The sequence below is a fragment of the Triticum aestivum genome, chromosome 1B (genome assembly GCF_018294505.1).
Source record: "Triticum aestivum cultivar Chinese Spring chromosome 1B, IWGSC CS RefSeq v2.1, whole genome shotgun sequence".
Classification (NCBI taxonomy): domain Eukaryota; kingdom Viridiplantae; phylum Streptophyta; class Magnoliopsida; order Poales; family Poaceae; genus Triticum; species Triticum aestivum.
In genome coordinates, this window is record NC_057795.1 from 33198461 (window position 1) to 33219298 (window position 20838).

Here is a 20838-nt window from a genome sequence, read left to right on the forward strand (position 1 = left end):
GCACGATGTTCCTTGGATCCTTCCCAAATTCTGGGTGTGCGAAGTTCAACGCTTGCCACTGGCTAGCATCCTTTGGGTGACTCAGCATCTTGTCTTTTTTATTTATCTCTGGATCATTTGCGTCATCTTCTCGCTTCTTCTCCTCCCTATCCGCGTGCCAACGCAAGAGCTTTGCTACCTTAGGGTCCACGAAATACAGCTGCAGACGAGGAGTGATCGGAAAGTACCACACCACTTTTCGAGGAGCTTTCTTCCTCTTCTTGTATCGAGTGACGCTGCACACCGGACATATGGTAGACTCCGCGTGCTCGTCCCGATAAATGATGCAATTGTTCATGCACACATGGTATTTCACGTGCGGTAAATCCAGAGGACACACGATTTTCTTCGCCTCCTCGAAACTGGTCGGGCACTTGTTCCCCTTGGGAAGACGTTCGTGCCAGAATGACATGTTCTCGTTGAAGCATGCGCCGGTCATTTTGTGTTTTACCTTCATCTCCAGAGCCATGAGCGTTACTTTCAGGCGGGTATCCTCGGGCCTGCATCCTTCATACAATGGAGTAACCGCGTCTATCTCCAGTTGATCCAGCTTGGCTTTCTCTTGGGCGGCAGCTCTTGCATTATCCGTTTGCTTGAGAAGCAGTTCTTGAATATGAGGGTCCTGCACCCAGCCCATCGATGGTCCATCGTCGTCTGCTCCGCTGGCATCTTCATCTTCATGATGATGCCCTTCGTCTGCTCCGGCATCTTCCTCATCATCATGTCCGGCATCTTCTACATGATGACTGTGTACAACATCACCGTCATGATCATATCCTGGAGATTCTTCGTCTTCTCGCCCGCCCGAGCTGCGGTGGTTGTCTTGCTGCCCTTCCTCATTTCTTGCCCGCCCTCCATGGACGACTTCATAGTCATCTTCATCACCTTGCCACCGATAGCCATCCATGAAACCACGCAAGAGCAGGTGGTCCCGCACCTGCCCATAATCCGGGTCCGCAATAAAGCTCTTCAGCTTGCATCTTCGACACGGACATCTTATCTCCGTCTCATTCTTTTGAAGCATCTCGGCCTTCACGGAGCTCAAAAACCTATTCACGATGCCTTCGGTCATCGTGCGGACCATGGTCGCCTGCGGGGTAGAGCAAAATGATATTTTTTAACCAAGAAAAAATTTGACATGACTTTCCCTAAAAATAGGACAAAAAAGAATGCATAGTGCCAAAATTCTCAGCGAAACGGAAATGAATCAACATTCCGGCAAAATATTGGCAACTATCGCATTTCAAATACCGGTACCTGCAAGCACAAACATATATGCAACACCACAAACATATGCAACACCACGAACATACATAGATCTAGCTAGGCCACAAAAAGTGCATATGCACGTTGTTGGAGAGGGAGAACAACATAAAGATAGCTTCCCCCTTACTTACCTATCAAAAAAGGTAATTTAACCACTTAAGTTGGATGAATCTATGGTGCAAATGAGGTGAGGAGGAGGAGGCAGCCGAGACAAGCTTGGAAGAGGAGGTGGAGAGAATGAAGTGGGAAAAGTGAGTGGGTAGGTGGGCTTTCCAAAATATCTTGTTGGTCTCAGGTTACTAATGGCGCACCACCTGCAAATGCGCCATTCGCCATTAGTAGTTTTGCAAAAAAAAAGTATATATTCTAATGGCGCACCATGCTACGGTGCGCAATTAGTAGTTTTGCAAAAAAATAAAAATAAAAAAACAACAGTAGTGGCGCACTGTATGGCCGCTGCATCATTACTAGTTAGCACTAGTAATGGCGCACTGTGCCATGATGCGCCATTAGTATGTTTCGAAAAATAAAAATAATTTTTTTGTTACTAGTGGCGCACCATGTGCCTGGTGCGCCATTAGTGTCTTCCACACTAATGGCGCATCTGCACATGGTGCGCCACTGCTATATAGTAGTGGCGCATCACATGACAGGTGTGCCATTAGTGTACATCTCATCTATAGCCCTTTTTCTAGTAGTGTACGCGGCAGATAAAAAAATCTTGAAGAAACGGGAGAGGGAGAGAGAGACAGAGACCATGACCAACGGAGGACAGGAGCATGGCTTGGTGATGAGGAGGACGGCGGCATGCTTAGTGCAGGAGGACGGACAGCGGCGATTATCCAGCTGGGCGGGGCCTAGGCGACTGGCGAGATGAGTTCATTGGGATGGATGCATGGGATTAGGGGACGTATCTGTCAGAGCGACCGACATCGAGCTTAGATGGCGGCCGGAGGGACGGGACGGCGTCATCCTAAACATAAGCGTTTGCCATTGGGCATTTCCTATTTGGCGCCACAGACGCCAGTTAACGTGCATTTTTGTTAACTGGCGCCTGTGGCGTTCATAAATGTGCCGGTCTATCTAGGCGTTCGTTTTTTGAAAAATCTATGAACTTTTTTAAATTTCAATAGTTTTTTTTCAGATTGATGAACTTTTGAAATATCGATGCACATTTTTTGGATTTATGAACTTTTTTCTAAAAATACATGAACTTTTTAAAAATTAATGAACTTTTGCTCAATTGGATCAACTTTGTTTTCAATTTGAATGAACTTTTTTCAAATTGATGAACTTTTTTCAAAATTGATGATCTTTTTTAAAGATATGAATTTTTTTTCCAAATGATGAAACTTTTTTCTTTAAACCTGTAAACCTCTTTTAGTTTGACATTTTTATTTTCGTAACAAAAAATAGAAAATATGGGGCAATACGCTAGTGAGCCTGCCCGTGCTAGCAGCGCTGCAGGCGCCAGATCGTTAACAGGTGCCTGCAGTGCTGCATGGGAGCTCCCTCGTCGCTGACCGTCGCTGTGCCGACGTTTCGCACAGGGCGCCGCTAGCCTGGGCCGGCCCATTTCCGTTGGCACGAGCGACATTCAACTTCCCATGTTAAGATCGAAGCGCCAAAGTTAAAGAAACATACAAGAGCGGCAGGGATTGAACAATGACCTACTCGAAGTGAGCAACGCTAATAGCCACCATAATTCCTGGGATTTCATACGTAAAATGGTAGTCCGCCTTATTCTACTACTATTAAAAGAGCAAACTAGACTTATTTTACAACCACCCAAACAAGTGTACACAGAACAATCAAAACCCTCAGATCTAATCCATTTAGTCAAATCTAACAAGATATAATGAACCGATGGTCTGCCAGCCGATTGAACGGCTGGGATTCAATGTTCTGCCGCGGCAGACCATGGTCGCGCACTCCCCCCTGATGACCGATGTGATCCATAATTTTAGGATCATCTCTACTACTATTAAAAGAGCAAACTAGACTTATTTTACAACCACCCAAACAAGTGTACACAGAACAATCAAAACCCTCACATCTAATCCATTTAGTCAAATCTAACAGTATATAATGAACCGATGGTCTGCCAGCCGATTGAACGGCTGGGATTCAATGTTCTGCCGCGGCAGACCATGGTCGCGCACTCCCCCCTGATGACCGATGTGATCCGTAATTTTAGGATCATCCTCAACCTCCCTCTCCTCGAATTCGCACAGATTCGCTCCATCCCCAACCTCCCCCGTGCCCTACCGCCTCCTCCCCTCATGGCCGCCCCTCCCTAGCCGTCCGTCCTGCACGCAGACTCTCGCTGCAGACCCCGTCGGGTCTGCCCGCAGACCCGCCGCTCCCTCCTCGCCGTCCTTCAATTCTGCCCCTGCCGCCCCTCTCTCTTGAAGCGGAGCAGAAGCGGAAGCGCCGGGAGAAGATCAACCGACGATTCATTGAGCTATCCACCGTCATCCCCGGCTTCAACAAGGTCGGCTCCTCTTCTTACACATACGTACATATCCAACAAAATAAATTTCTTAACTGATTGGCCCAACTAATTTGCTCAGATGGACAAGGCGATGATCCTTTCAGACACCATAAAGTACGTCAAGAAGTAGCAGGAAAATCTCAAGGCACTCGAGGACGCGACCTCCAGAGCATCCAGTCCACGGTGCTCATCAGGAAGTTGTGCACAGCCGCGCCAGAAGACGTCGGCGGCTGCTGCCCGTCATAGTCCGCAGCGAGCGTAGATGGAAGCACAACACCGACGACCAGGAAAGTGCTGCTGGAGGTAGAGCTCCCCTCTTATTGTTTCCCATATCCCCTTTCTTTCAAAATTCTGAACCCAAAGATACAGATCCACCGACGTTGCACTCGGTCATGAATATTGCATCCACCTGCATCAACAAGGCGTCTATAATATCTACCTGCATGCTTAGGCTAGCGCTTGTGTACCTCCATGTTGCCATATGCTTCCAATCGGTTCAGAAGAAATCCATCTTATATGTGCATACCTGTCAGAAACCATAAAGCACTCTGGTGAATCACTTTGGGAGTTCATGGTTGTGCCAAAAATTGGTACCAGATCACCGGTTGTCCGTCCATGATTTTCAAAAAGCAAGTACAAGATCATGGTGTTACTGAAGTGAGAAGATGATTGATCTATAACCCAGTTGTGCGTCAAGCCTGCGTCAATGGTGTTTCCAACGATCAACTATCCCTCTCTTTTGTAGTATTGACAAAAACCGTGCCAATGTTGCTACAGTTTCATCACCAAAAAACATAATCCAGTTTTGTTAAATTAATTTATGTAATAATATGTTCATTACTGATCCTGAACAAGGAGTAGACAGATTATAGTTTCTAAAGCTTCTTTGTCGAGATGCATAGGCGAGAAGGACAGCTGGAGTCGCCGCCGTCGCTTATGGAGCTCCACACCATTGCCCAGTTGTACAATAGCATGTGCAATCTTCTCCATTCAAGTGCAAATGGTGAACTCTTTGCCAAACAAGAAGATATGAGGATCAGGCATATAGGCCCCCATAAGGTAGCTATATAGTAATTCATGTGTAGTAGTGTGGATTATGGTCACATTTTGTCTAGGACTGCAGATAACTATGTCAATAAAAATGGATATTCTGCATATTTTCTGAATTTTGAGTAAGGGCTTCATGTATAAGGTATGCAGTAGTTTTGACTTGGGGCACTGATCAATTCTTCACATGCAGGAACATGGAGAGATGAATCTGGTCGATTGTAGCCACAAGGTGAGTGGCTTGATCCTTAATTAATCTAGTTAAATTTCATGGATTATTGATTAGTTTTTCAGCAAGAAATTTTTTTGTACATCTGATTGTAGGGATACTACTGTAGTATTTGGGAGAAAGAGTACGTCTGCACCTGATGGTGATATGCCAAAGTTTTGTATTTTCTAGGTAAATTTGCTACATGGGAAGATTCCTCAATGGCAACAATACACCATGATAGTGATAATGATATACATCCTATGCTGAACAAGAGCAAGACAGAAAAGAGTAAAAGATTCTCCCCGAAGTAATTACGGATTGCTATTTTCAATTCTAAGTAATAAAGAATATAAGGTTACAATTCATCACCTGAAAAATATATCTTTGTAGTCATAGTAATGTCTTCTCTAACTGACCATACCCTTAAGCATTTGATGAAAGTGGATATATCATCAAGAGCCCTGCAAGCAAATTTATCTACAATAGGAAACACACGATGATGAAATATCAGATATTCCAAATCACTATATGAAATGTTTAATGTTTACTTCCCCTTGTAACATTAGCTTATCTAGCAAATTTCTGTTATTCTGTACATCTGATTGTTAAATTTCAAATAGTACAGGAACCAGATATCCAGATATAATTAGAGTAGGGATCAACACTAACTAAACCTCTTGACACGCTCATTTGAAAGTCAAGTATATTTATGCAGCAACGCCTTATTACTCCTACAGAAGATACCATTATTGCTGCTCATAGAAGAGATATTACACCATCAGTTGAGTTTAGCTCAATCTGCAGTTTTCATTACAATGCATGAATCTTATTTATCTTGCTTCAAATGAACAAACAAGAGAGGATGAAGTACCCATCTTCCAGTCATCTGGCAAGCAACAGTCCAGTGCATATTGCAGACCTTCTTAGCAATCATCATCGAGTGCCAATGTATCTTGATTAACACAATTGTATAGGGATCTTGAATAGCACATCAAACAGAGGCACGCCTAATTGAAATTACATTGGTACATTGCACGGTAAACTGCACAGTACGAATTAAAATTTAAGTGCAAAGATAGGATAATCCAGAGTAGACACGTAATAATGTCTAAGAACTAAGGTCAAATGAGAATTAAACCTGACGGACAATACAACAATGAAAATTCATTTCACAATAACATAGCTCATACCAGTGGAGGCATCGAACTGTGCCAATATATTTTTGCGCATCCACGCCCGCTCCTTGTTGTCTTGTTGCGGGCATCCGCGCTGGGTCGCCCGCGAGCATGCTTAGCTCGAGCGCATCCTTCGACACTTCGGCCAGCGGATTCGAAGAAGGACAGGGAAGAACAGGGGCGTGGAAGTCTCGCACCTCCAACGGAGCCTAGCGCTGGGATGCTCCCGTGCATGCCGAGCTCAGGGACCTCCTCGGCCACTTTTTTTTTTGAACCGGGCTAACCCCCTTTCCATTACTTAGAACGGAAATACAACCAGTCTGAGGAACAGGGATGAGTTCAAGAACAGGGAGAGGGGGAGAGCGAGTCCAACGCACTACTAGGAAACCCACGGCACCCGCCCGCCATCGAAACGGGTACTATGGGGCGAAAACCTAGTAGCACCAAACAACTAGACCTATTACAACCGAAAGTCCAAAAGCCATAGGATAGTATGACAGCAAAACAACATAAGCCGCCACTTAAGATAGCAGCCCTCTGCCCAGGCAAACAGAGAAAAGAGGCGACGGCGTGAGCATGAAGAACTTTGAAAGAGAAAACGCCGGGGACCTAGTCTCCAATCTTGATAGTCGCATCATAGGCTCGCATCAGCATCATCGTCCCGTCGCGAATCATCTCCGCCCCTGCCCGGAGCTGCTTGACGTCGTCTCCCGCCTGAAGCCCTGCCCAGTAAAGAAGGAAGGTAACCACCGTAAAAACAATCTCGAAAGGAGATTTAATCATCTTATTCTCAAAGGTAGCACGATTCCGCGCCAGCCAAATGGACCAGGTAACTGCGCCCAAGACCACTGTATAGAAACGTTCGTAATCAGGGATGAAGGAGTAGCACCAAACGAAAAATTGCCAGCAGTTCTTGGGACAGAGATCAGTCCCCAGGGTAACTCCAATAGCTCTCCAAATCACTCTGGCAACAGAGCATTCAAAAAATAAATGCTGGGAGGTTTCAATATGTTGGCAGAAGGAACACACAGGTTCCCTGGCCATTTTCGATGCCGCATCACCTGCCTGGTTAGGACGGCATCTTGCGATAGTTGCCAAAGAAAGATTTGAATTTTGAGGGGGATCTTGGCTTTCCAAATCCACCTATAGTTGCATCCGTTAAGGGGTTTTTCGAGCCATTTATACATGGATTTGGAAGTGTATTTGCCAGATTTGTTCAGGCACCAATACACCGAGTCAGGGGTGTTTGCAAGATTCATATTGCGCACCTGGCTTTGAAGATCACACCACCGATCAGACAAATCAGCGTTCAATCTTCTGCGGAAGAAGCTAGAACAGGTTATGGAATTCAGTTTATCCAAAGTACAATCCTGGTCAACACAAATATCAAACAAGCTTGGAAATTGAGCTTGGAAAGGAGTTAAACCATTAATAGAATCTTTCCACAACCTGGTTAGGTTGCCTGCCCCTACCTGAAGTTTCCTGCCTATCATGTACATGTCTTTGATTTTCAACAAGTTTTTCCAACAGGGCGAGTCAGAGAAACGAGAACTAACAGTTGCAACAGATTGATTGCGAAGATATCTAGCCCGGACAATATCTTGCCAGATTCCATTCTGGGTATCTAACTTCCACCACCACTTGAGCATCAAGCTAATATTCTGCTTGCCCAAGTCTTTAATACCCAGCCCCCCTTTGTCTTTAGATCTACAGATCCTACTCCATCTGATCAGGTGATATCTCCTTTTCTTACTACACCCCTGCCAGAAGAATCTCCTTCTATGTTTATCCAATTTTTCCACAAAAGATTTGTTCATCAACCACATAGACATGTGGTAAAGAGAGAGCTGAGTAACAATCGAGTCTAAGAGAGTATGTCTCCCTCCCATAGAGGCAGCATTACCAACCCAGGCATCGAATCTAAGGAGATATTTATCAACAATGAAATCCCAGTCAGAATTTCTCAAGGCCGTGTAGCTCACCGGCATGCCCAGGTACTTAAGAGGGAATTGGCCTATATCACGGTTGAAAAGCTCAGCATAAGCCTTGGTAGTCTGGGCATCCCCCCCAACGGTCAATATCTCACTCTTGTGAAAATTAACCTTGAGGCCAAACATCATTTCAAACATGTACAACAGGAGTTTAAGATTAACAGCTTTATCAATATCATGCTCTAGACAGATAATTGTGTCGTCAGCTTATTAAAGTATTGCAACTCCATGTGGAATTAGATCCGAAGCTAACCCAACAATAAGATCATTGTTCTGGGCATTCTTGATCATTTTAGTGAGGCACTCCACAGCCATATTGAATAAGAAAGGAGAATAGGGATCCCCCTAGCGTACCCCTTTGGCACTTTGGAAATAAGGTCCAACACAGTTATTCAACTTGATGCTGACTGTGCCATTGCGCAGAATTTGCTAAACCCAACTACACCATTTGGGATCAAAGCCTCGCATCTTATGACATTCAAGCAGGAAGTACCAATTGACCTTGTCGTATGCTTTCTCAAAATCAAGCTTGAGAATCACCCCGACTCTCTTTTTGACATGGGTGTAGTTAAGAAGTTCATGGAGGGCCAGCACCCCATCCATAATGTTCCTTCCTTTAACAAAGGCATTCTGAGTGGGGCTAATAAGAATGTCAGCGTACCTAGAGACTCTCCTATCCATGACCTTAGTGATCAACTTGTAGGGGCAACGAAGAAGACAGATAGGTCGGAATTGCTGTATACGATCAGCCCCCGAGATTTTAGGGAGTAAGGTAATGATGCCATAGTTGAGGCATCGCACATCCAGTGTGCCTTTGTGGAAGCTGTCAAAAAGTCTCATAATATCACCTTTGACAATCTCCCAGCAGCACTGATAAAATTCAGCAGGAATATTATCAGGCCCCGGGGCTCTGTTGATGTCCATGTCAAACAGAAAGGGCGGGGAAGAGCAGGGGTGGCCCGAGGAGGCGGGGAGAGGGAGCTGGCGACGACCAAGGAAGAATGGGGAACGACGGGGAGAAATGTGAGGGCCGGTGGGATTTTTTTTTTGAGGTGAAACGGTGGGTGGGTAGGTAGGTGACGGTGTGAGGGGCCTAACTAAGGGAACCGTCTCCCTGTCCATTGATATGGGCTAGAAAATTACCAAAAGTCCCATCAATCCAGCCCGGCCGTTCGTCTGATGCCCGATGCCTAGCGCTCGGCTGAGTTTCTTTACCTGCTAATTAGCGTTCTTGAAGCAGAAACCAAGCTAGCTGCTAGGTAGGCAACAAATGAATCATCCATGAATCATATCCAAAATTAAAGTATTTGTAAAGGTGTTGTTATATTTCAGTTGACTTAAACTAAGTTGAGTGATATTAGCATGTTTTTTTATAAAAAAAATCACCTTTTTCATTGGATTTATGTTTTCTAAATTTTAATACATGAATATATTTGTCATTTTTTCAATCGAGACTCAATAATTATTTTTATCTCTCTAAAAACAATCCAATATTTTATTATCCCTCTAAAAATACATGAAGACGGAGGAGGATCTCCTCGATAAATATTACCTCTGTACGTTGATATAAGACATTTTTTCAGTTTAGTTTACAGAGGGCGTAGTACATAATTTTGTTTAGTTATTGTTTTTTAAAAATTATGTAACAAATTATAACAAAGTTATGTGATCGTGAATTTTTTGTGAAGACACGTCTGTCTGTCGTGTATTACACGTGCGCTCTCATTGTTGGGCATGAGACATATTTCGATGGCTCGGTAAAAAAAATCACTAAAAATGATTTAAAATGGATTTTTTTTATAAATTATGATACGTGCGTTGCACGTGCATGCTTACTAGTATGAACATAAGGTGCAAAAATATTCATTTTTTTGTGAATAAAACATTTTCATATTTCATAGAGAGAAAAAAATTAAACTTGAAATTTTTTTGGGAATCTAAAAAAATCAAAATAAAGGAACAACATGAAAACGACATTGTTCCCAGAAATCAAGAAGAATTTCTCAAAAATGAAAACATTTTCTGAAAAACAGGAACAAAAAACTGAAAAGCGCGAACATTTTTCAAAATTACGAACAAAATTTTCAAGACGTCAACAGTTTTTTGAATTCCCCAGAACATTTTTGGAATTTGGGGTCAAAATTTGGAAAACATGACAATTTTTGATGATGTGAACAAATTTGGAAAGCGGGAACATTTTTTGGAAATTCCCATTGAATTGCTAAAAAAAGGTTAACAAATCTTAACATTTTTTGAATTCCTCAATCATTTTTTAACTGCGAACAAAAGTTAAAAAGAGGAGCATTTATTGAATTTATGAACAAATTTTGAAATCCAGAACATTTTCTGAGAATGTGATATTTTTTAATTGGTGAACAAAAATTTAAAACAGAAAAAATTCTTGAAAATTCAGAACAAAATTTTGAAACGGAAAACAATTTTGTAAATGCTATTTTTTCAGTATACGTGAACAAAAATAAAAAAAATGAAGGCATCTTTCTATAGCTCTGAACATTTTTGTAAAACATGGACTTTATTGTAAAACACGCACAATTTTTGTAACTTCGAACAATTCTTGAAACACGAACATTTTTTTAAACACGCAAACATTGAGTAATTTTATAACATGTAGGCAAATTTTGAGAATTTTTTTGAACGTAAGATTTTTTTCACAAACACAAAGAAAATTTTGAAAACAAACAAATTTTGGATTTCCAAAACATTTTTTGAAAGAGCAGTTTTTTAAAGCATGAACATTTTTTGAATAATGACAACAAATTTTGAAACAGAGAACAAATTTTGAAGCGCGAACAATTTTTTAAACTACGAACATTTTTTGAATCTTGAGAACAAATTTGGAAATGGAGAACAATTTTGAAAAATCTTGAACAATTTGGTAGCGTGAATTCTTTTTGAATACGTGAGCAAAAAGTTTTGAACTTGTTGGTGTACCAAGAACAATTTTTGAATTTTGAGAACATTTTTTGGAAAACTGACATTTTCTGGGAACACGTTTTTTTTAATATTTTCTTAAAAGAAGATAAGAACACATATGGAAATAAAAATCAAAGAAAGAAAATGTGTTGAAAAGAGAAATTAACTTGAAAAGGAAAACAGAAAGAAAACAAAAAAGTAAAGAAGAGAAAAGAAAAAATAACCAGAAAATGGAAGAAGCAAAAAATAGAAAGAGTAAAAAAAGAAAAAGAAAATAAAAAATAAAAACCGGTTTAGGAACCTTCTAGATGGTTCCCAAAACCAGTAAGAACCGGCTGGGAACGCTCTAGAAGGTTCGCAAAACCGGAACTTGTACGTACGGATGGGCTGGCCCAAAATCGCTCGCTAGTGGCATCTGTGTGTGCGATTCATCGACATTTTGACGCAATGTGCGTCCAATAGATTTTTCCTGTTCGTTGTACCGACAGGACGAACGAAGACGACTAAACCGACCATTACGACCGCAGACTCCTCTCGTAAGAGTAGAGAAGATTATGAAAAACTGAAAAAAAGGGTACGGACAGATGACATCAGTCTACTTTATGTGTTCAAATCACATGGTTTAGGAAATTACAGTATGTATGATATCTTATAAGTATATACGTACACAGCACATGGTTTAGCTCATGTATACAATTGACCCGTGCCTGCTTTGTTGTTCCTGGCAGCAAACATAGTATAGAAAATTTAGAATTATAGAATAGTCCACCCTCTCGATGAATGTAGGTTTGCTTGGTCGGCGTCCTTGTCGCCTGGAGCATCTTCCATATTCGTAGGGAGGCTTTTACTTCAGCTGCTGCCCTAAAGAACATGAGAGCTTGCTTGGCCTGGGCACCATGTATCGTGATTAGTCTGCTCAGCCTTTCGATTTCGATCACCTGAATGTGCGGCTAGGTTGTTGACAGCATCATTGATACTGCTTAACGCAAATAACATCACCATCGCATCTACATTGCTGTCAATTGAGGCGAAACTCAACCCGTTGTCCGGAAGCCAACCCTCTCATTTGTTTGTTTTGCTAAAGCGTTGCTTGCTTGCAGTGAAGATGAGCTCCACTGTTCAGTTAGAGTTCTGCCTTGTTGAGTTGTAACGTTACTAGACTCCTGTACATGTACCTTTGTATGACGTGTTCTCTGTTGTAACCACATGACCTAGTCGCTAGGATAGTTGGCTAGTCCATCGGCACCACCTCCTCCAGATCCCTGCATGTAGGGATGAGTGGTAGCCTGCCTTGTGTATATATTTCCTTCCATGGAGTAACACGCACTGTGCAGATTCTCAACTTCCATCTTGGTAATCAGAGCCGGCGTTCCTCTCCTCCATGTCGAACAGCCCACGCTCCCCTCCGCCAGCCGACTCCGACGACACCGGCGACGTCGGCGATGGCCGCCGTCTCTCTGCCGAGGAGATAGCTGCTGCCGCAGCCGCCACATCTCCTTCCGCGGCCTCTGCAGCGCGCCCTCGTGCGTCCATTACCCCCGACCTCACCTCCTCCGGCGCCTTGACCCACCCACCCAATTCCCACCCCGAAATACCTCTTTCCGTCCCTCTCACCGCTGCGCCCGCCAGCGGCCTTCCCTCCAGCATCACGCACGTCGTCGACTTCAAGCTGTCCCTAGACGGGGCCAATTTCATCCGGTGGCGAAACTATCTGAACCTCCTCTTCGCCCGCTTCCACGCCGAGGACCACGTCCGCGACGGCGCCGCGGCCCGTCTCTCCAACCCCGCATGGCGTGATGACGACAACACGATCGTGCTGTGGTTCTTCTCCACGATCGCCGGCGACCTCCTCGACATCGTCGCGCCGGCCGGCTCCACCGCCTACACCATCTGGCAGCGCCTCCACGAGTACTTCCTGGAGAACGAGGCGGAGCTCGCCATGCACCTCGGGCAGGAGTTCCGGGCGGCTGTACGCGGCGACCTCTCCATCAATGATTATTGCCGCAAACTCCAAGGTATTGCCGCAGCACTCGCTGACGTTCGGGAGCCGGTCACCGACCGTACTCTCACTCTACAGATGCTAGATGGCCTCGGCAAGAAATTTGAGCTGCAGGCGGCCATCCTCCAGTCCACCGTCCCGCTGCCCACGTTCGCTCAGGCCCGGTCGCGGCTGGTGCTCGCCGAACTCGCCATCGACAAGAAGGCGCGTGCTGAGGGTGCGCAGGTCCTTGCCGTGCACTCCCCCGACGAGCGCGGTGGTGGTGACCGCAACGGCGGCCGTGGTGGCGACCCAGCTGCGGGCGGTGGCCGTGGCGGTGACCGCGGCCCTGCTGGAGGCGGTGGCCGTGGCGGATCACCACACGGCGCCAACCGCAACGGTGGCCGTGGTGGGCGCGGGCGTGGCCGCGGCCGCGGGCGTGGTGACACGCCAAGTGGGGGCGGTCGTGGCTAGCAGCAGCCATGGCTGGGGTACTTCGCGCCCGTGGGGATGCCCTTTCCACCTCCGCGATCGCCCTGGATCCCTCCCAATTCGGCCGGCATCCTTGGCCCTCGCCCCGGCGCCCCCACCCATGCATATCCGGTGATGCAGCACCCCACTCCGCCCGTCCTCTACTCCGGCACGCCACCCTCCTGGGACACCACGGCGATGTATCATGCTGCGCCAAGCTATGGGGCGGCCTTCCCACCTCACGCCGACTGGATCATGGATACAGGCGCCTCTTCCCACGTCACCGGGGACCCAGGTACCTTGCTCGAGTCTCATCCCTTATTAGCGCATCAATCTCGTCACATCGTTGTCGGTAATGGGGCTCGTCTTCCGGTCGTCGCCATTGGTACAACTCGTCTTCCTCCCCGCCCCTTCTACCTCACTCATATCTTGTTCTCTCCTAATATTGTCCAAAATCTTCTTTCCGTACGCCAATTTACTCGTGAAAATTTATGTTCTGTGGAGTTTGATCCTCTTGGTTTTTCCGTGAAGGATCTTCGAACCAAGGCGGTCCTTCTGAGGTGCAATAGCTCTGGTGACCTCTACCGCTTCTCCGGCGGCCGTGGCGACACTCCTCCGGTGGCCTTCACCATTTCTCCGTCGGATCTTTGGCATCAAAGGCTCGGGCACCCGAGCTCCTCTTCCTTAGTTTATTTTCCCTTTGATGTTTCCCCAACATGTAATAAAGTTCCACCGTCACCATTATGTACCGCTTGCCAATTGGGCAAACATGCACGCCTACCCTTCCCCACCTCTTCCTCCTATACCACTGCACCTTTTCAACTGTTGCATTGTGACTTGTGGACCTCTCCAATAGTTAGTTTTTCGGGTTACAAATATTATCTTGTCATTTTGGATGATTACACGCATTATTCCTGGACTTTTCCCCTACGTGCCAAATCCGATACTTGTGTCACTTTGCGACGCTTCTTCTCCTTCATTCTTACTCAATTTCATGTTCTTGTGCAATGCTTGCAATGCGATAATGGCGGCGAGTTCCTCACCACTTCCCTTCGCGATTTCTTCTCCACTAACGGCATCTCCTTCCGGCTCACGTGCCCCCATACCTCTCCGCAGAACGGCAAGGCGGAGCGCCATATACGCACCACTAACGATGTCGTCCGCACCCTCCTCTTCCAAGCACATCTCCCTCCAGCGTTTTGGGTTGAAGCACTCCACACCGCCACCACCCTCCTCAACATTCGTCCATCCCGTGCCATTCACCACTTTACGCCGCACTTTCTTCTCTATGGTGTTAACCCCACCTACGATCACTTACGCACATTTGGGTGCCTTTGTTTTCCCAACCTTTCTGCCACCACGGCCCACAAGCTCTCACCGCGCTCCGCCCGCTGTATTTTCCTTGGCTATCCCCGTGAGCAGAAGGGCTACAGGTGCCTTGACCTCTCCACGCGCAAAGTTATCACTTCCCGACATGTGGTATTTGATGAGACATGTTTTCCGTATGTAGATAGCCCGCGGGCTGCAGAAAATCCCACCCCACCTGCCGCACCTGCCGCAGCCGCTCGTGGATTCCTCGATCCCCGTTCCTCGTACCTGACGGAACCCACCTCGTCCAACCCACCCGCGCCACGCGCCCCCACCAATCCCACAAACGCGCGCCCGCCCGCCCCTGTCGCCTCCCCCACGCGGCTCCCGGGGCCCGCCACCCATGCAGACCCACCCGCCCGCGCCCGCCTCGCGGGGCCACCCAGCCATGCATGCACGCCCGTTCACCCGTCCCCTGCGTCGTCCAACGCCTGCGCGCCCTCACCCGCATCCCGCCTGTGGGCCTCGGGATCCTCTCGGTTCGGATCAGGCTCGGGATCGCAGGCTGTTCCCGATTCTCCAGCCCCAACTCCCGTTTCACCGCGTACCCCACCTTCTCCTCCTGACCCACCACTTCCACCACGGGCCGTTCCTGTCACCCCCCGACACAATCCTCATCAGATGATCACTCGTGGGAAAAAGGGGTTCGCCATGCCTAAGGACGTTCTCGATTTATCCGTCACCACTCCATCGTCACCACTTCCCTCGTCGTACCGTGCCGCACTCAAAGATCCCCATTGGCGTGCTGCGATGTTAGACGAATTTAATGCGCTAATCCGGAATGATACTTGGTCTTTGGTGCCTTGTCCTGCAGGTGTTAACGTGGTGACCGGCAAGTGGATCTTTCGGCATAAGCTCCACCCCGACGGCTCCTTGGCCCGGTACAAAGCGCGGTGGGTGGTCCGTGGCTTCACACAGCAGGCCGGGGTTGACTACGGGGAGACCTTTAGCCCCGTCGTCAAACCTGCTATGATCCGCGTCGTCCTCAGCCTCGCTACTACGCATCATTGGCCGATCCGACAGATGGACGTCAAAAATGCCTTTCTCCATGGTGATCTCGCTGAGACTGTCTACTGCCAGCAGCCCTCTGGCTTCGTTGACTCCTTCCACCCCACCCATGTTTGTCGCCTAAACAAGTCCCTGTATGGTCTCAAACAAGCTCCCCGGACTTGGTTTCTTCGCTTCACGAGCTTCCTCCACACTCTCGGGTTCCTCTCCTCCAAGTGTGACACCTCCCTCTTCATTCTTCGTCGAGGCTCTTCCATGGCATACCTACTCTTATATGTTGATGACATCATCTTGACAGCCAACACCCCTGCACTCCTCGACTCGCTCGTGACCTCACTCACCCGGGAGTTCTCTATGAGTGATCTTGGCGACATTCACCACTTCCTCGGCATCAATGTCCATCGCAACGCTGCTGGTCTTTTTCTGTCTCAGGAGCAGTACGCATTAGAGATCTTGGATCGTGCCAACATGCTCAACTGCCACCCTATCTCGACGCCCATCGACACTCGCTCCAAGCTCTCTAGTGCTGACGGCAAGCCCTTCTCTGATCCCTCTAGATATCGCAGTCTTGCCGGTGCGCTCCAGTACCTCACACTCACGCGGCCGGATCTCACTTACGCGGTGCAGCAGATTTGCTTGTTCATGCATGCTCCTCTCGACACACACTACCAACTGGTCAAGAGGGTTTTGTGCTATCTCCGAGGCACCACTCACTATGGCTTGCAGTTGTACCGCTCCTCACCGCATGATCTCCTTTCCTATAGCGATGCAGATTGGGCCGGGTGTCCCGACACTCGCAAATCCACTTCTGGGTTTTGTGTTTTCCTCGGCTCCAACTTGATCTCCTGGTCGTCCAAGAGACAGCAGACGGTCTCTCGATCCAGCGCCGAGGCCGAGTACCGCGCCGTGGCCAACTGCGTCGCCGAGTCCTGTTGGCTCCGTCAGCTTCTCGGCGAGCTACATCGCCCCCCGCGTCGAGCCACTATTGTCTATTGTGACAACATCAGTGCGGTGTATCTCTCGTCTAACCCCGTCCAGCACCAACGGACGAAGCATGTGGAGATTGATCTTCACTTCGTTCGTGATCGCGTCGCTCTCGGTGAAGCCAAGGTTCTTCATGTCCCGACATCGTCTCAGTTCGCGGATATCTTCACCAAGGGGCTGCCTTCGTCCGTGTTTTGTGATTTTCGGTCCAGTCTCAACGTCTTTCCTAACGACGTTCGGACTGCGGGGGGGTGTTGAGTTGTAACGTTACTAGACTCCTGTACATGTACCTTTGTATGACGTGTTCTCTGTTGTAACCACATGACCTAGTCGCTAGGATAGTTGGCTAGTCCATCGGCACCACCTCCTCCAGATCCCTGCATGTAGGGATGAGTGGTAGCCTGCCTTGTGTATATATTTCCTTCCATGGAGTAACACGCACTGTGCAGATTCTCAACTTCCATCTTGCCTAACACTCTAAGGAATCAGGACCAGTCTCTGCCCTTGGACCACAACTTAAATTTGTAATGTATCCCACTTCTAAAAGATGTCCCCGTTCAACCGCTGGTACCACTCATTGTATCGATCATTTATACTCTCTATTGCCTTGTTCATATTATCTGCAATTGTCACACACCTATATTTTAGTTTGGAGCATTATTTCTGCTACATAAGGAGGCTGGTTATTTATAGATTTGGTGTAACTGCAAACTTCGTTGCTTCACCAAACTTCACATATCTAGCCTGTTCTTCCTTGAAGTGCAGTCACAATTGTCCTTTTTTTTAATTTAAGAAACAGAGTACAAACATAGACGCTTACAAACATGTACACATATTCACTTTGGTGAACACATGCACGCACATCCTTCCCGAGCACCTTTGAGAGACCAAGTTGACAGATTTTAGATTGACAAAGTAGCCACAGACGCGTCATAGTTGAGGGGACACGTTATACTGCCGAAAGAATAGCACAGGAATGCCTGGGATAAATCTAGGAAGGGAGAATATCGTATGAAAACCAATATTCAATGAAAACTTCGTGTGAACCATATTTTAAAGTTTCAAAAAAATCTGAAAAAATTCCGGGATATAAAGAGGGTGATGTTTTATTTCCAAACAAAATTTCAAGTTGAAACACATTACAAGATGTGAGCTATGTAAAGGACAAATTCAGCCCTAAATAGTGACATTACTGTTTGGCACTATTCGATTTTGTCTATTCCATAGCTCACATCTCGTAATATGCTTCAACTTGAAATTTTGCGTGACAATAAAACATCAACCTCTTAACATTCCATATTGTTTTCATATTTTTTTGAAACTTCAAAACATCTTTTTTTTCATGGTTTTCACCGGTTTTCACCAAATGTTGATTTTCATATGATATTCTACCATCTAGGAAAACGCAACTACCTATGCCAAATGACTTGTACTCTGGTGGCCTTGTTCTTAGTAACCATCGGAGCTATGCTTAGTTCGCTATCTCGAGGAAATAACATCTATAACGCGCATCCAATATATGCAAAATTGATGTATCACGGGTTGGGCTCCATCTTGTTATGAAAAAAGGTTTCTTTATTGCTTGCTTAAAGCCTCTTTCTTCTAGACAAACTCGTTTTCTTGTTAAAATATTTTGCTACACTACGGGTGCTTTTAAACGGTAGAATGTTATTGACTAAAAGAAAAAAAAATTAAAGCCACAAACTTCTAAAGTTTTATTCATTTTCCTCTTGTCACAAACACACACAAATAGGGGACACACTAGGCGACACAACAACAACAACAACAACAACAACAACAACAACACCACCAACAACAACAAAAACAACAACATTAACAATAACAACAACAACAGCTATGTCTTTCAGTCCCAAACAAGTTGTTGTAGGATAGAGTAGAAATACATAAGATCTCGAAACCAAGTCATGATTCTGACACATGGATAGTTAACTTCCACACACCAAACATGTGCATAAATCAACAAAATATCCGAATCCAATCGATTGTGGAACTATCAATTCATCACCTCGTCCCCTTACATCCAGTTGCGCCAGTTTTTTCATATACGTACTTGAGTCTTCTAGGTATAAGAGCAACTCTAGCCGTTGGCCCCCGGGGGGCTCTTAAAATAGCCGCCTGAGGGTGACCCGGCGCTAAAAAACGGCTTGGGGGTGATTGGGTACCCAGCCGCCGCCCCTAGGGTCGCCCCCGACGCCCTTTTAAAAATATTTTGAAAAGAAAAAAAAAGGCTAAAACTCGGCAAGCATGATAAGGTTTCAGCCAACAGGGCATAAACTTCGGCGTTCAACATTTTTTACATAGAAAACATGAAATTTACTATAAAAAAACAAAACGCCGTGACTACAGGCCGAAGAACTCGCTGACGCGGCGTAGTCGCCGTCGTCGCCATTCTCCTTCTTCACGCCGCTGGACCCCTTCCCGGGGTCACCCATGCGGACCGGTGGAGGCGCGTCGTCGTCGCTGTCTTCAAGCATGACGACGCCCCCTTCGTCGCACCCATGGCAGCGCGCGGCTAGCTATCTCCTCCAGGGAGCGGCGTTGGCGCTCCATCTCCAGCCGCGCCCACTTCATGGTCGCGTTGTCCTCGGGCTCGAACCCCGGCTCCGTCTTCATGGCAGTGAGCCCCGACTCCGTCTTTGGCTTAACGAGGCGGGGAGGAGCCGAGGAGGAGGCACGCCCGCCCTCGTTGATGACAATGCCGGCGCTGCGGGTGCGCCGGCCGAGCAGCGTTTCCGCGGGCTCGGCCTTGACGCTGAAGAGCGCCGACGACCCAGAGGAGTGGGAGGAGGATCGGGAGGAGGAGGAAGAGGAGCCGCCGCTCCTCCGCATTCATTGGCCGCCAGTCCGGCGGGGGAAGGGGCAGCCGGGTACGTCAACGACAGATCGTTGCCGCCCTCGAGGTACTCGAGGACGGCGTGGAGCATGCGGCCGGGGGTGACCCACCACAGGCGGCGATTGTCGCTGTTCTTGCTCCCCCACAACACCTGCGCATTGTTGGTGGAGGCCAGCCACTCCACCTGCTGGCACTCGAAGTACGCCGCCCACGCCTCGTGGTTGTCAGCGGCGTACTGCGGGAGGGCCCACTGCTCCTCCCACAGAGACGCCCGCGCATGCTCGATCTCGCCGCGGAAGTTGCCGGGGCGCATGACGTCGGGCATGGGAGGACGGGGACCCCGTCGGCGCTGAGCCTCCACCGCCCCGGCGTGCGCATGTTGGAGGCGCCGGGTAGTTGGCTTTGTGCAGGAGATGGGCTTCCCACTCGTACAGTATGGTGCGGCCGAAGCCATTGGCCACCTCCGCATCGCCGGGGAACCTTTCACCCATCGTCTGCGGCGGCTTTGGGGAGGGAGAGGAAAAAAGAGCTCGTCGGCGGCGGCTGTGCACGGGGAGAGAGAGAGGGGCTGCGGTCGGTGTGTGTCCACCAGCGGGTGAGCTGCTGCTTTATATAGCGGCCGGCGAGGCGTCTCGACATGTACGTGTGGCGGGAGGGGGCCCTCGCCTCACCCCGCCACCCGTGAGGAATCAATTGAAGGCTAACCGGCGACAGTCTTGGCATCGATTTCCCGCGGGAAACCGAGGCGGTGTAAGGATGACGAGGCGCGGGGGTTGCTGACTCGGAGGGCCCGCCGTTCTTTCGCGCCAAAAACGATTGCCCCTGCGCCCCCAGCGTGTCGAGTTGGGCCTGGGTCCTCCGGTGCCAGTTTCGGGCCAAATCGGCGAAAAATGGGCTCCTGGGGGCGCGACTGGGCCGTTTTTTGGCGCCGGCGCCGAAAAAGGGGCCTGGGGTCGCGCGGCTCGAGATGCTCTAAGGACGTGTCTGAGGATAAAAATGCGAAGACTAATCAAGAAGA

The 20838-nt window shown here is 47.6% G+C and overlaps 1 protein-coding gene across 1 annotated transcript; it reads left to right on the forward strand.

Moving 5' to 3' along the window:
* Positions 1-12518: 12518 nt before the first annotated feature.
* Positions 12519-14759, forward strand: LOC123085725 (keratin, type II cytoskeletal 1). Its single transcript, XM_044507422.1, has 2 exons — positions 12519-13901; positions 14138-14759. The coding sequence occupies exon 1, from the start codon at positions 12539-12541 to the stop codon at positions 13607-13609; it is 1071 nt and encodes a 356-aa protein (XP_044363357.1). The 5' UTR covers positions 12519-12538; the 3' UTR covers positions 13610-13901; positions 14138-14759.
* The last annotated feature ends 6079 nt before the right edge of the window (positions 14760-20838 follow it).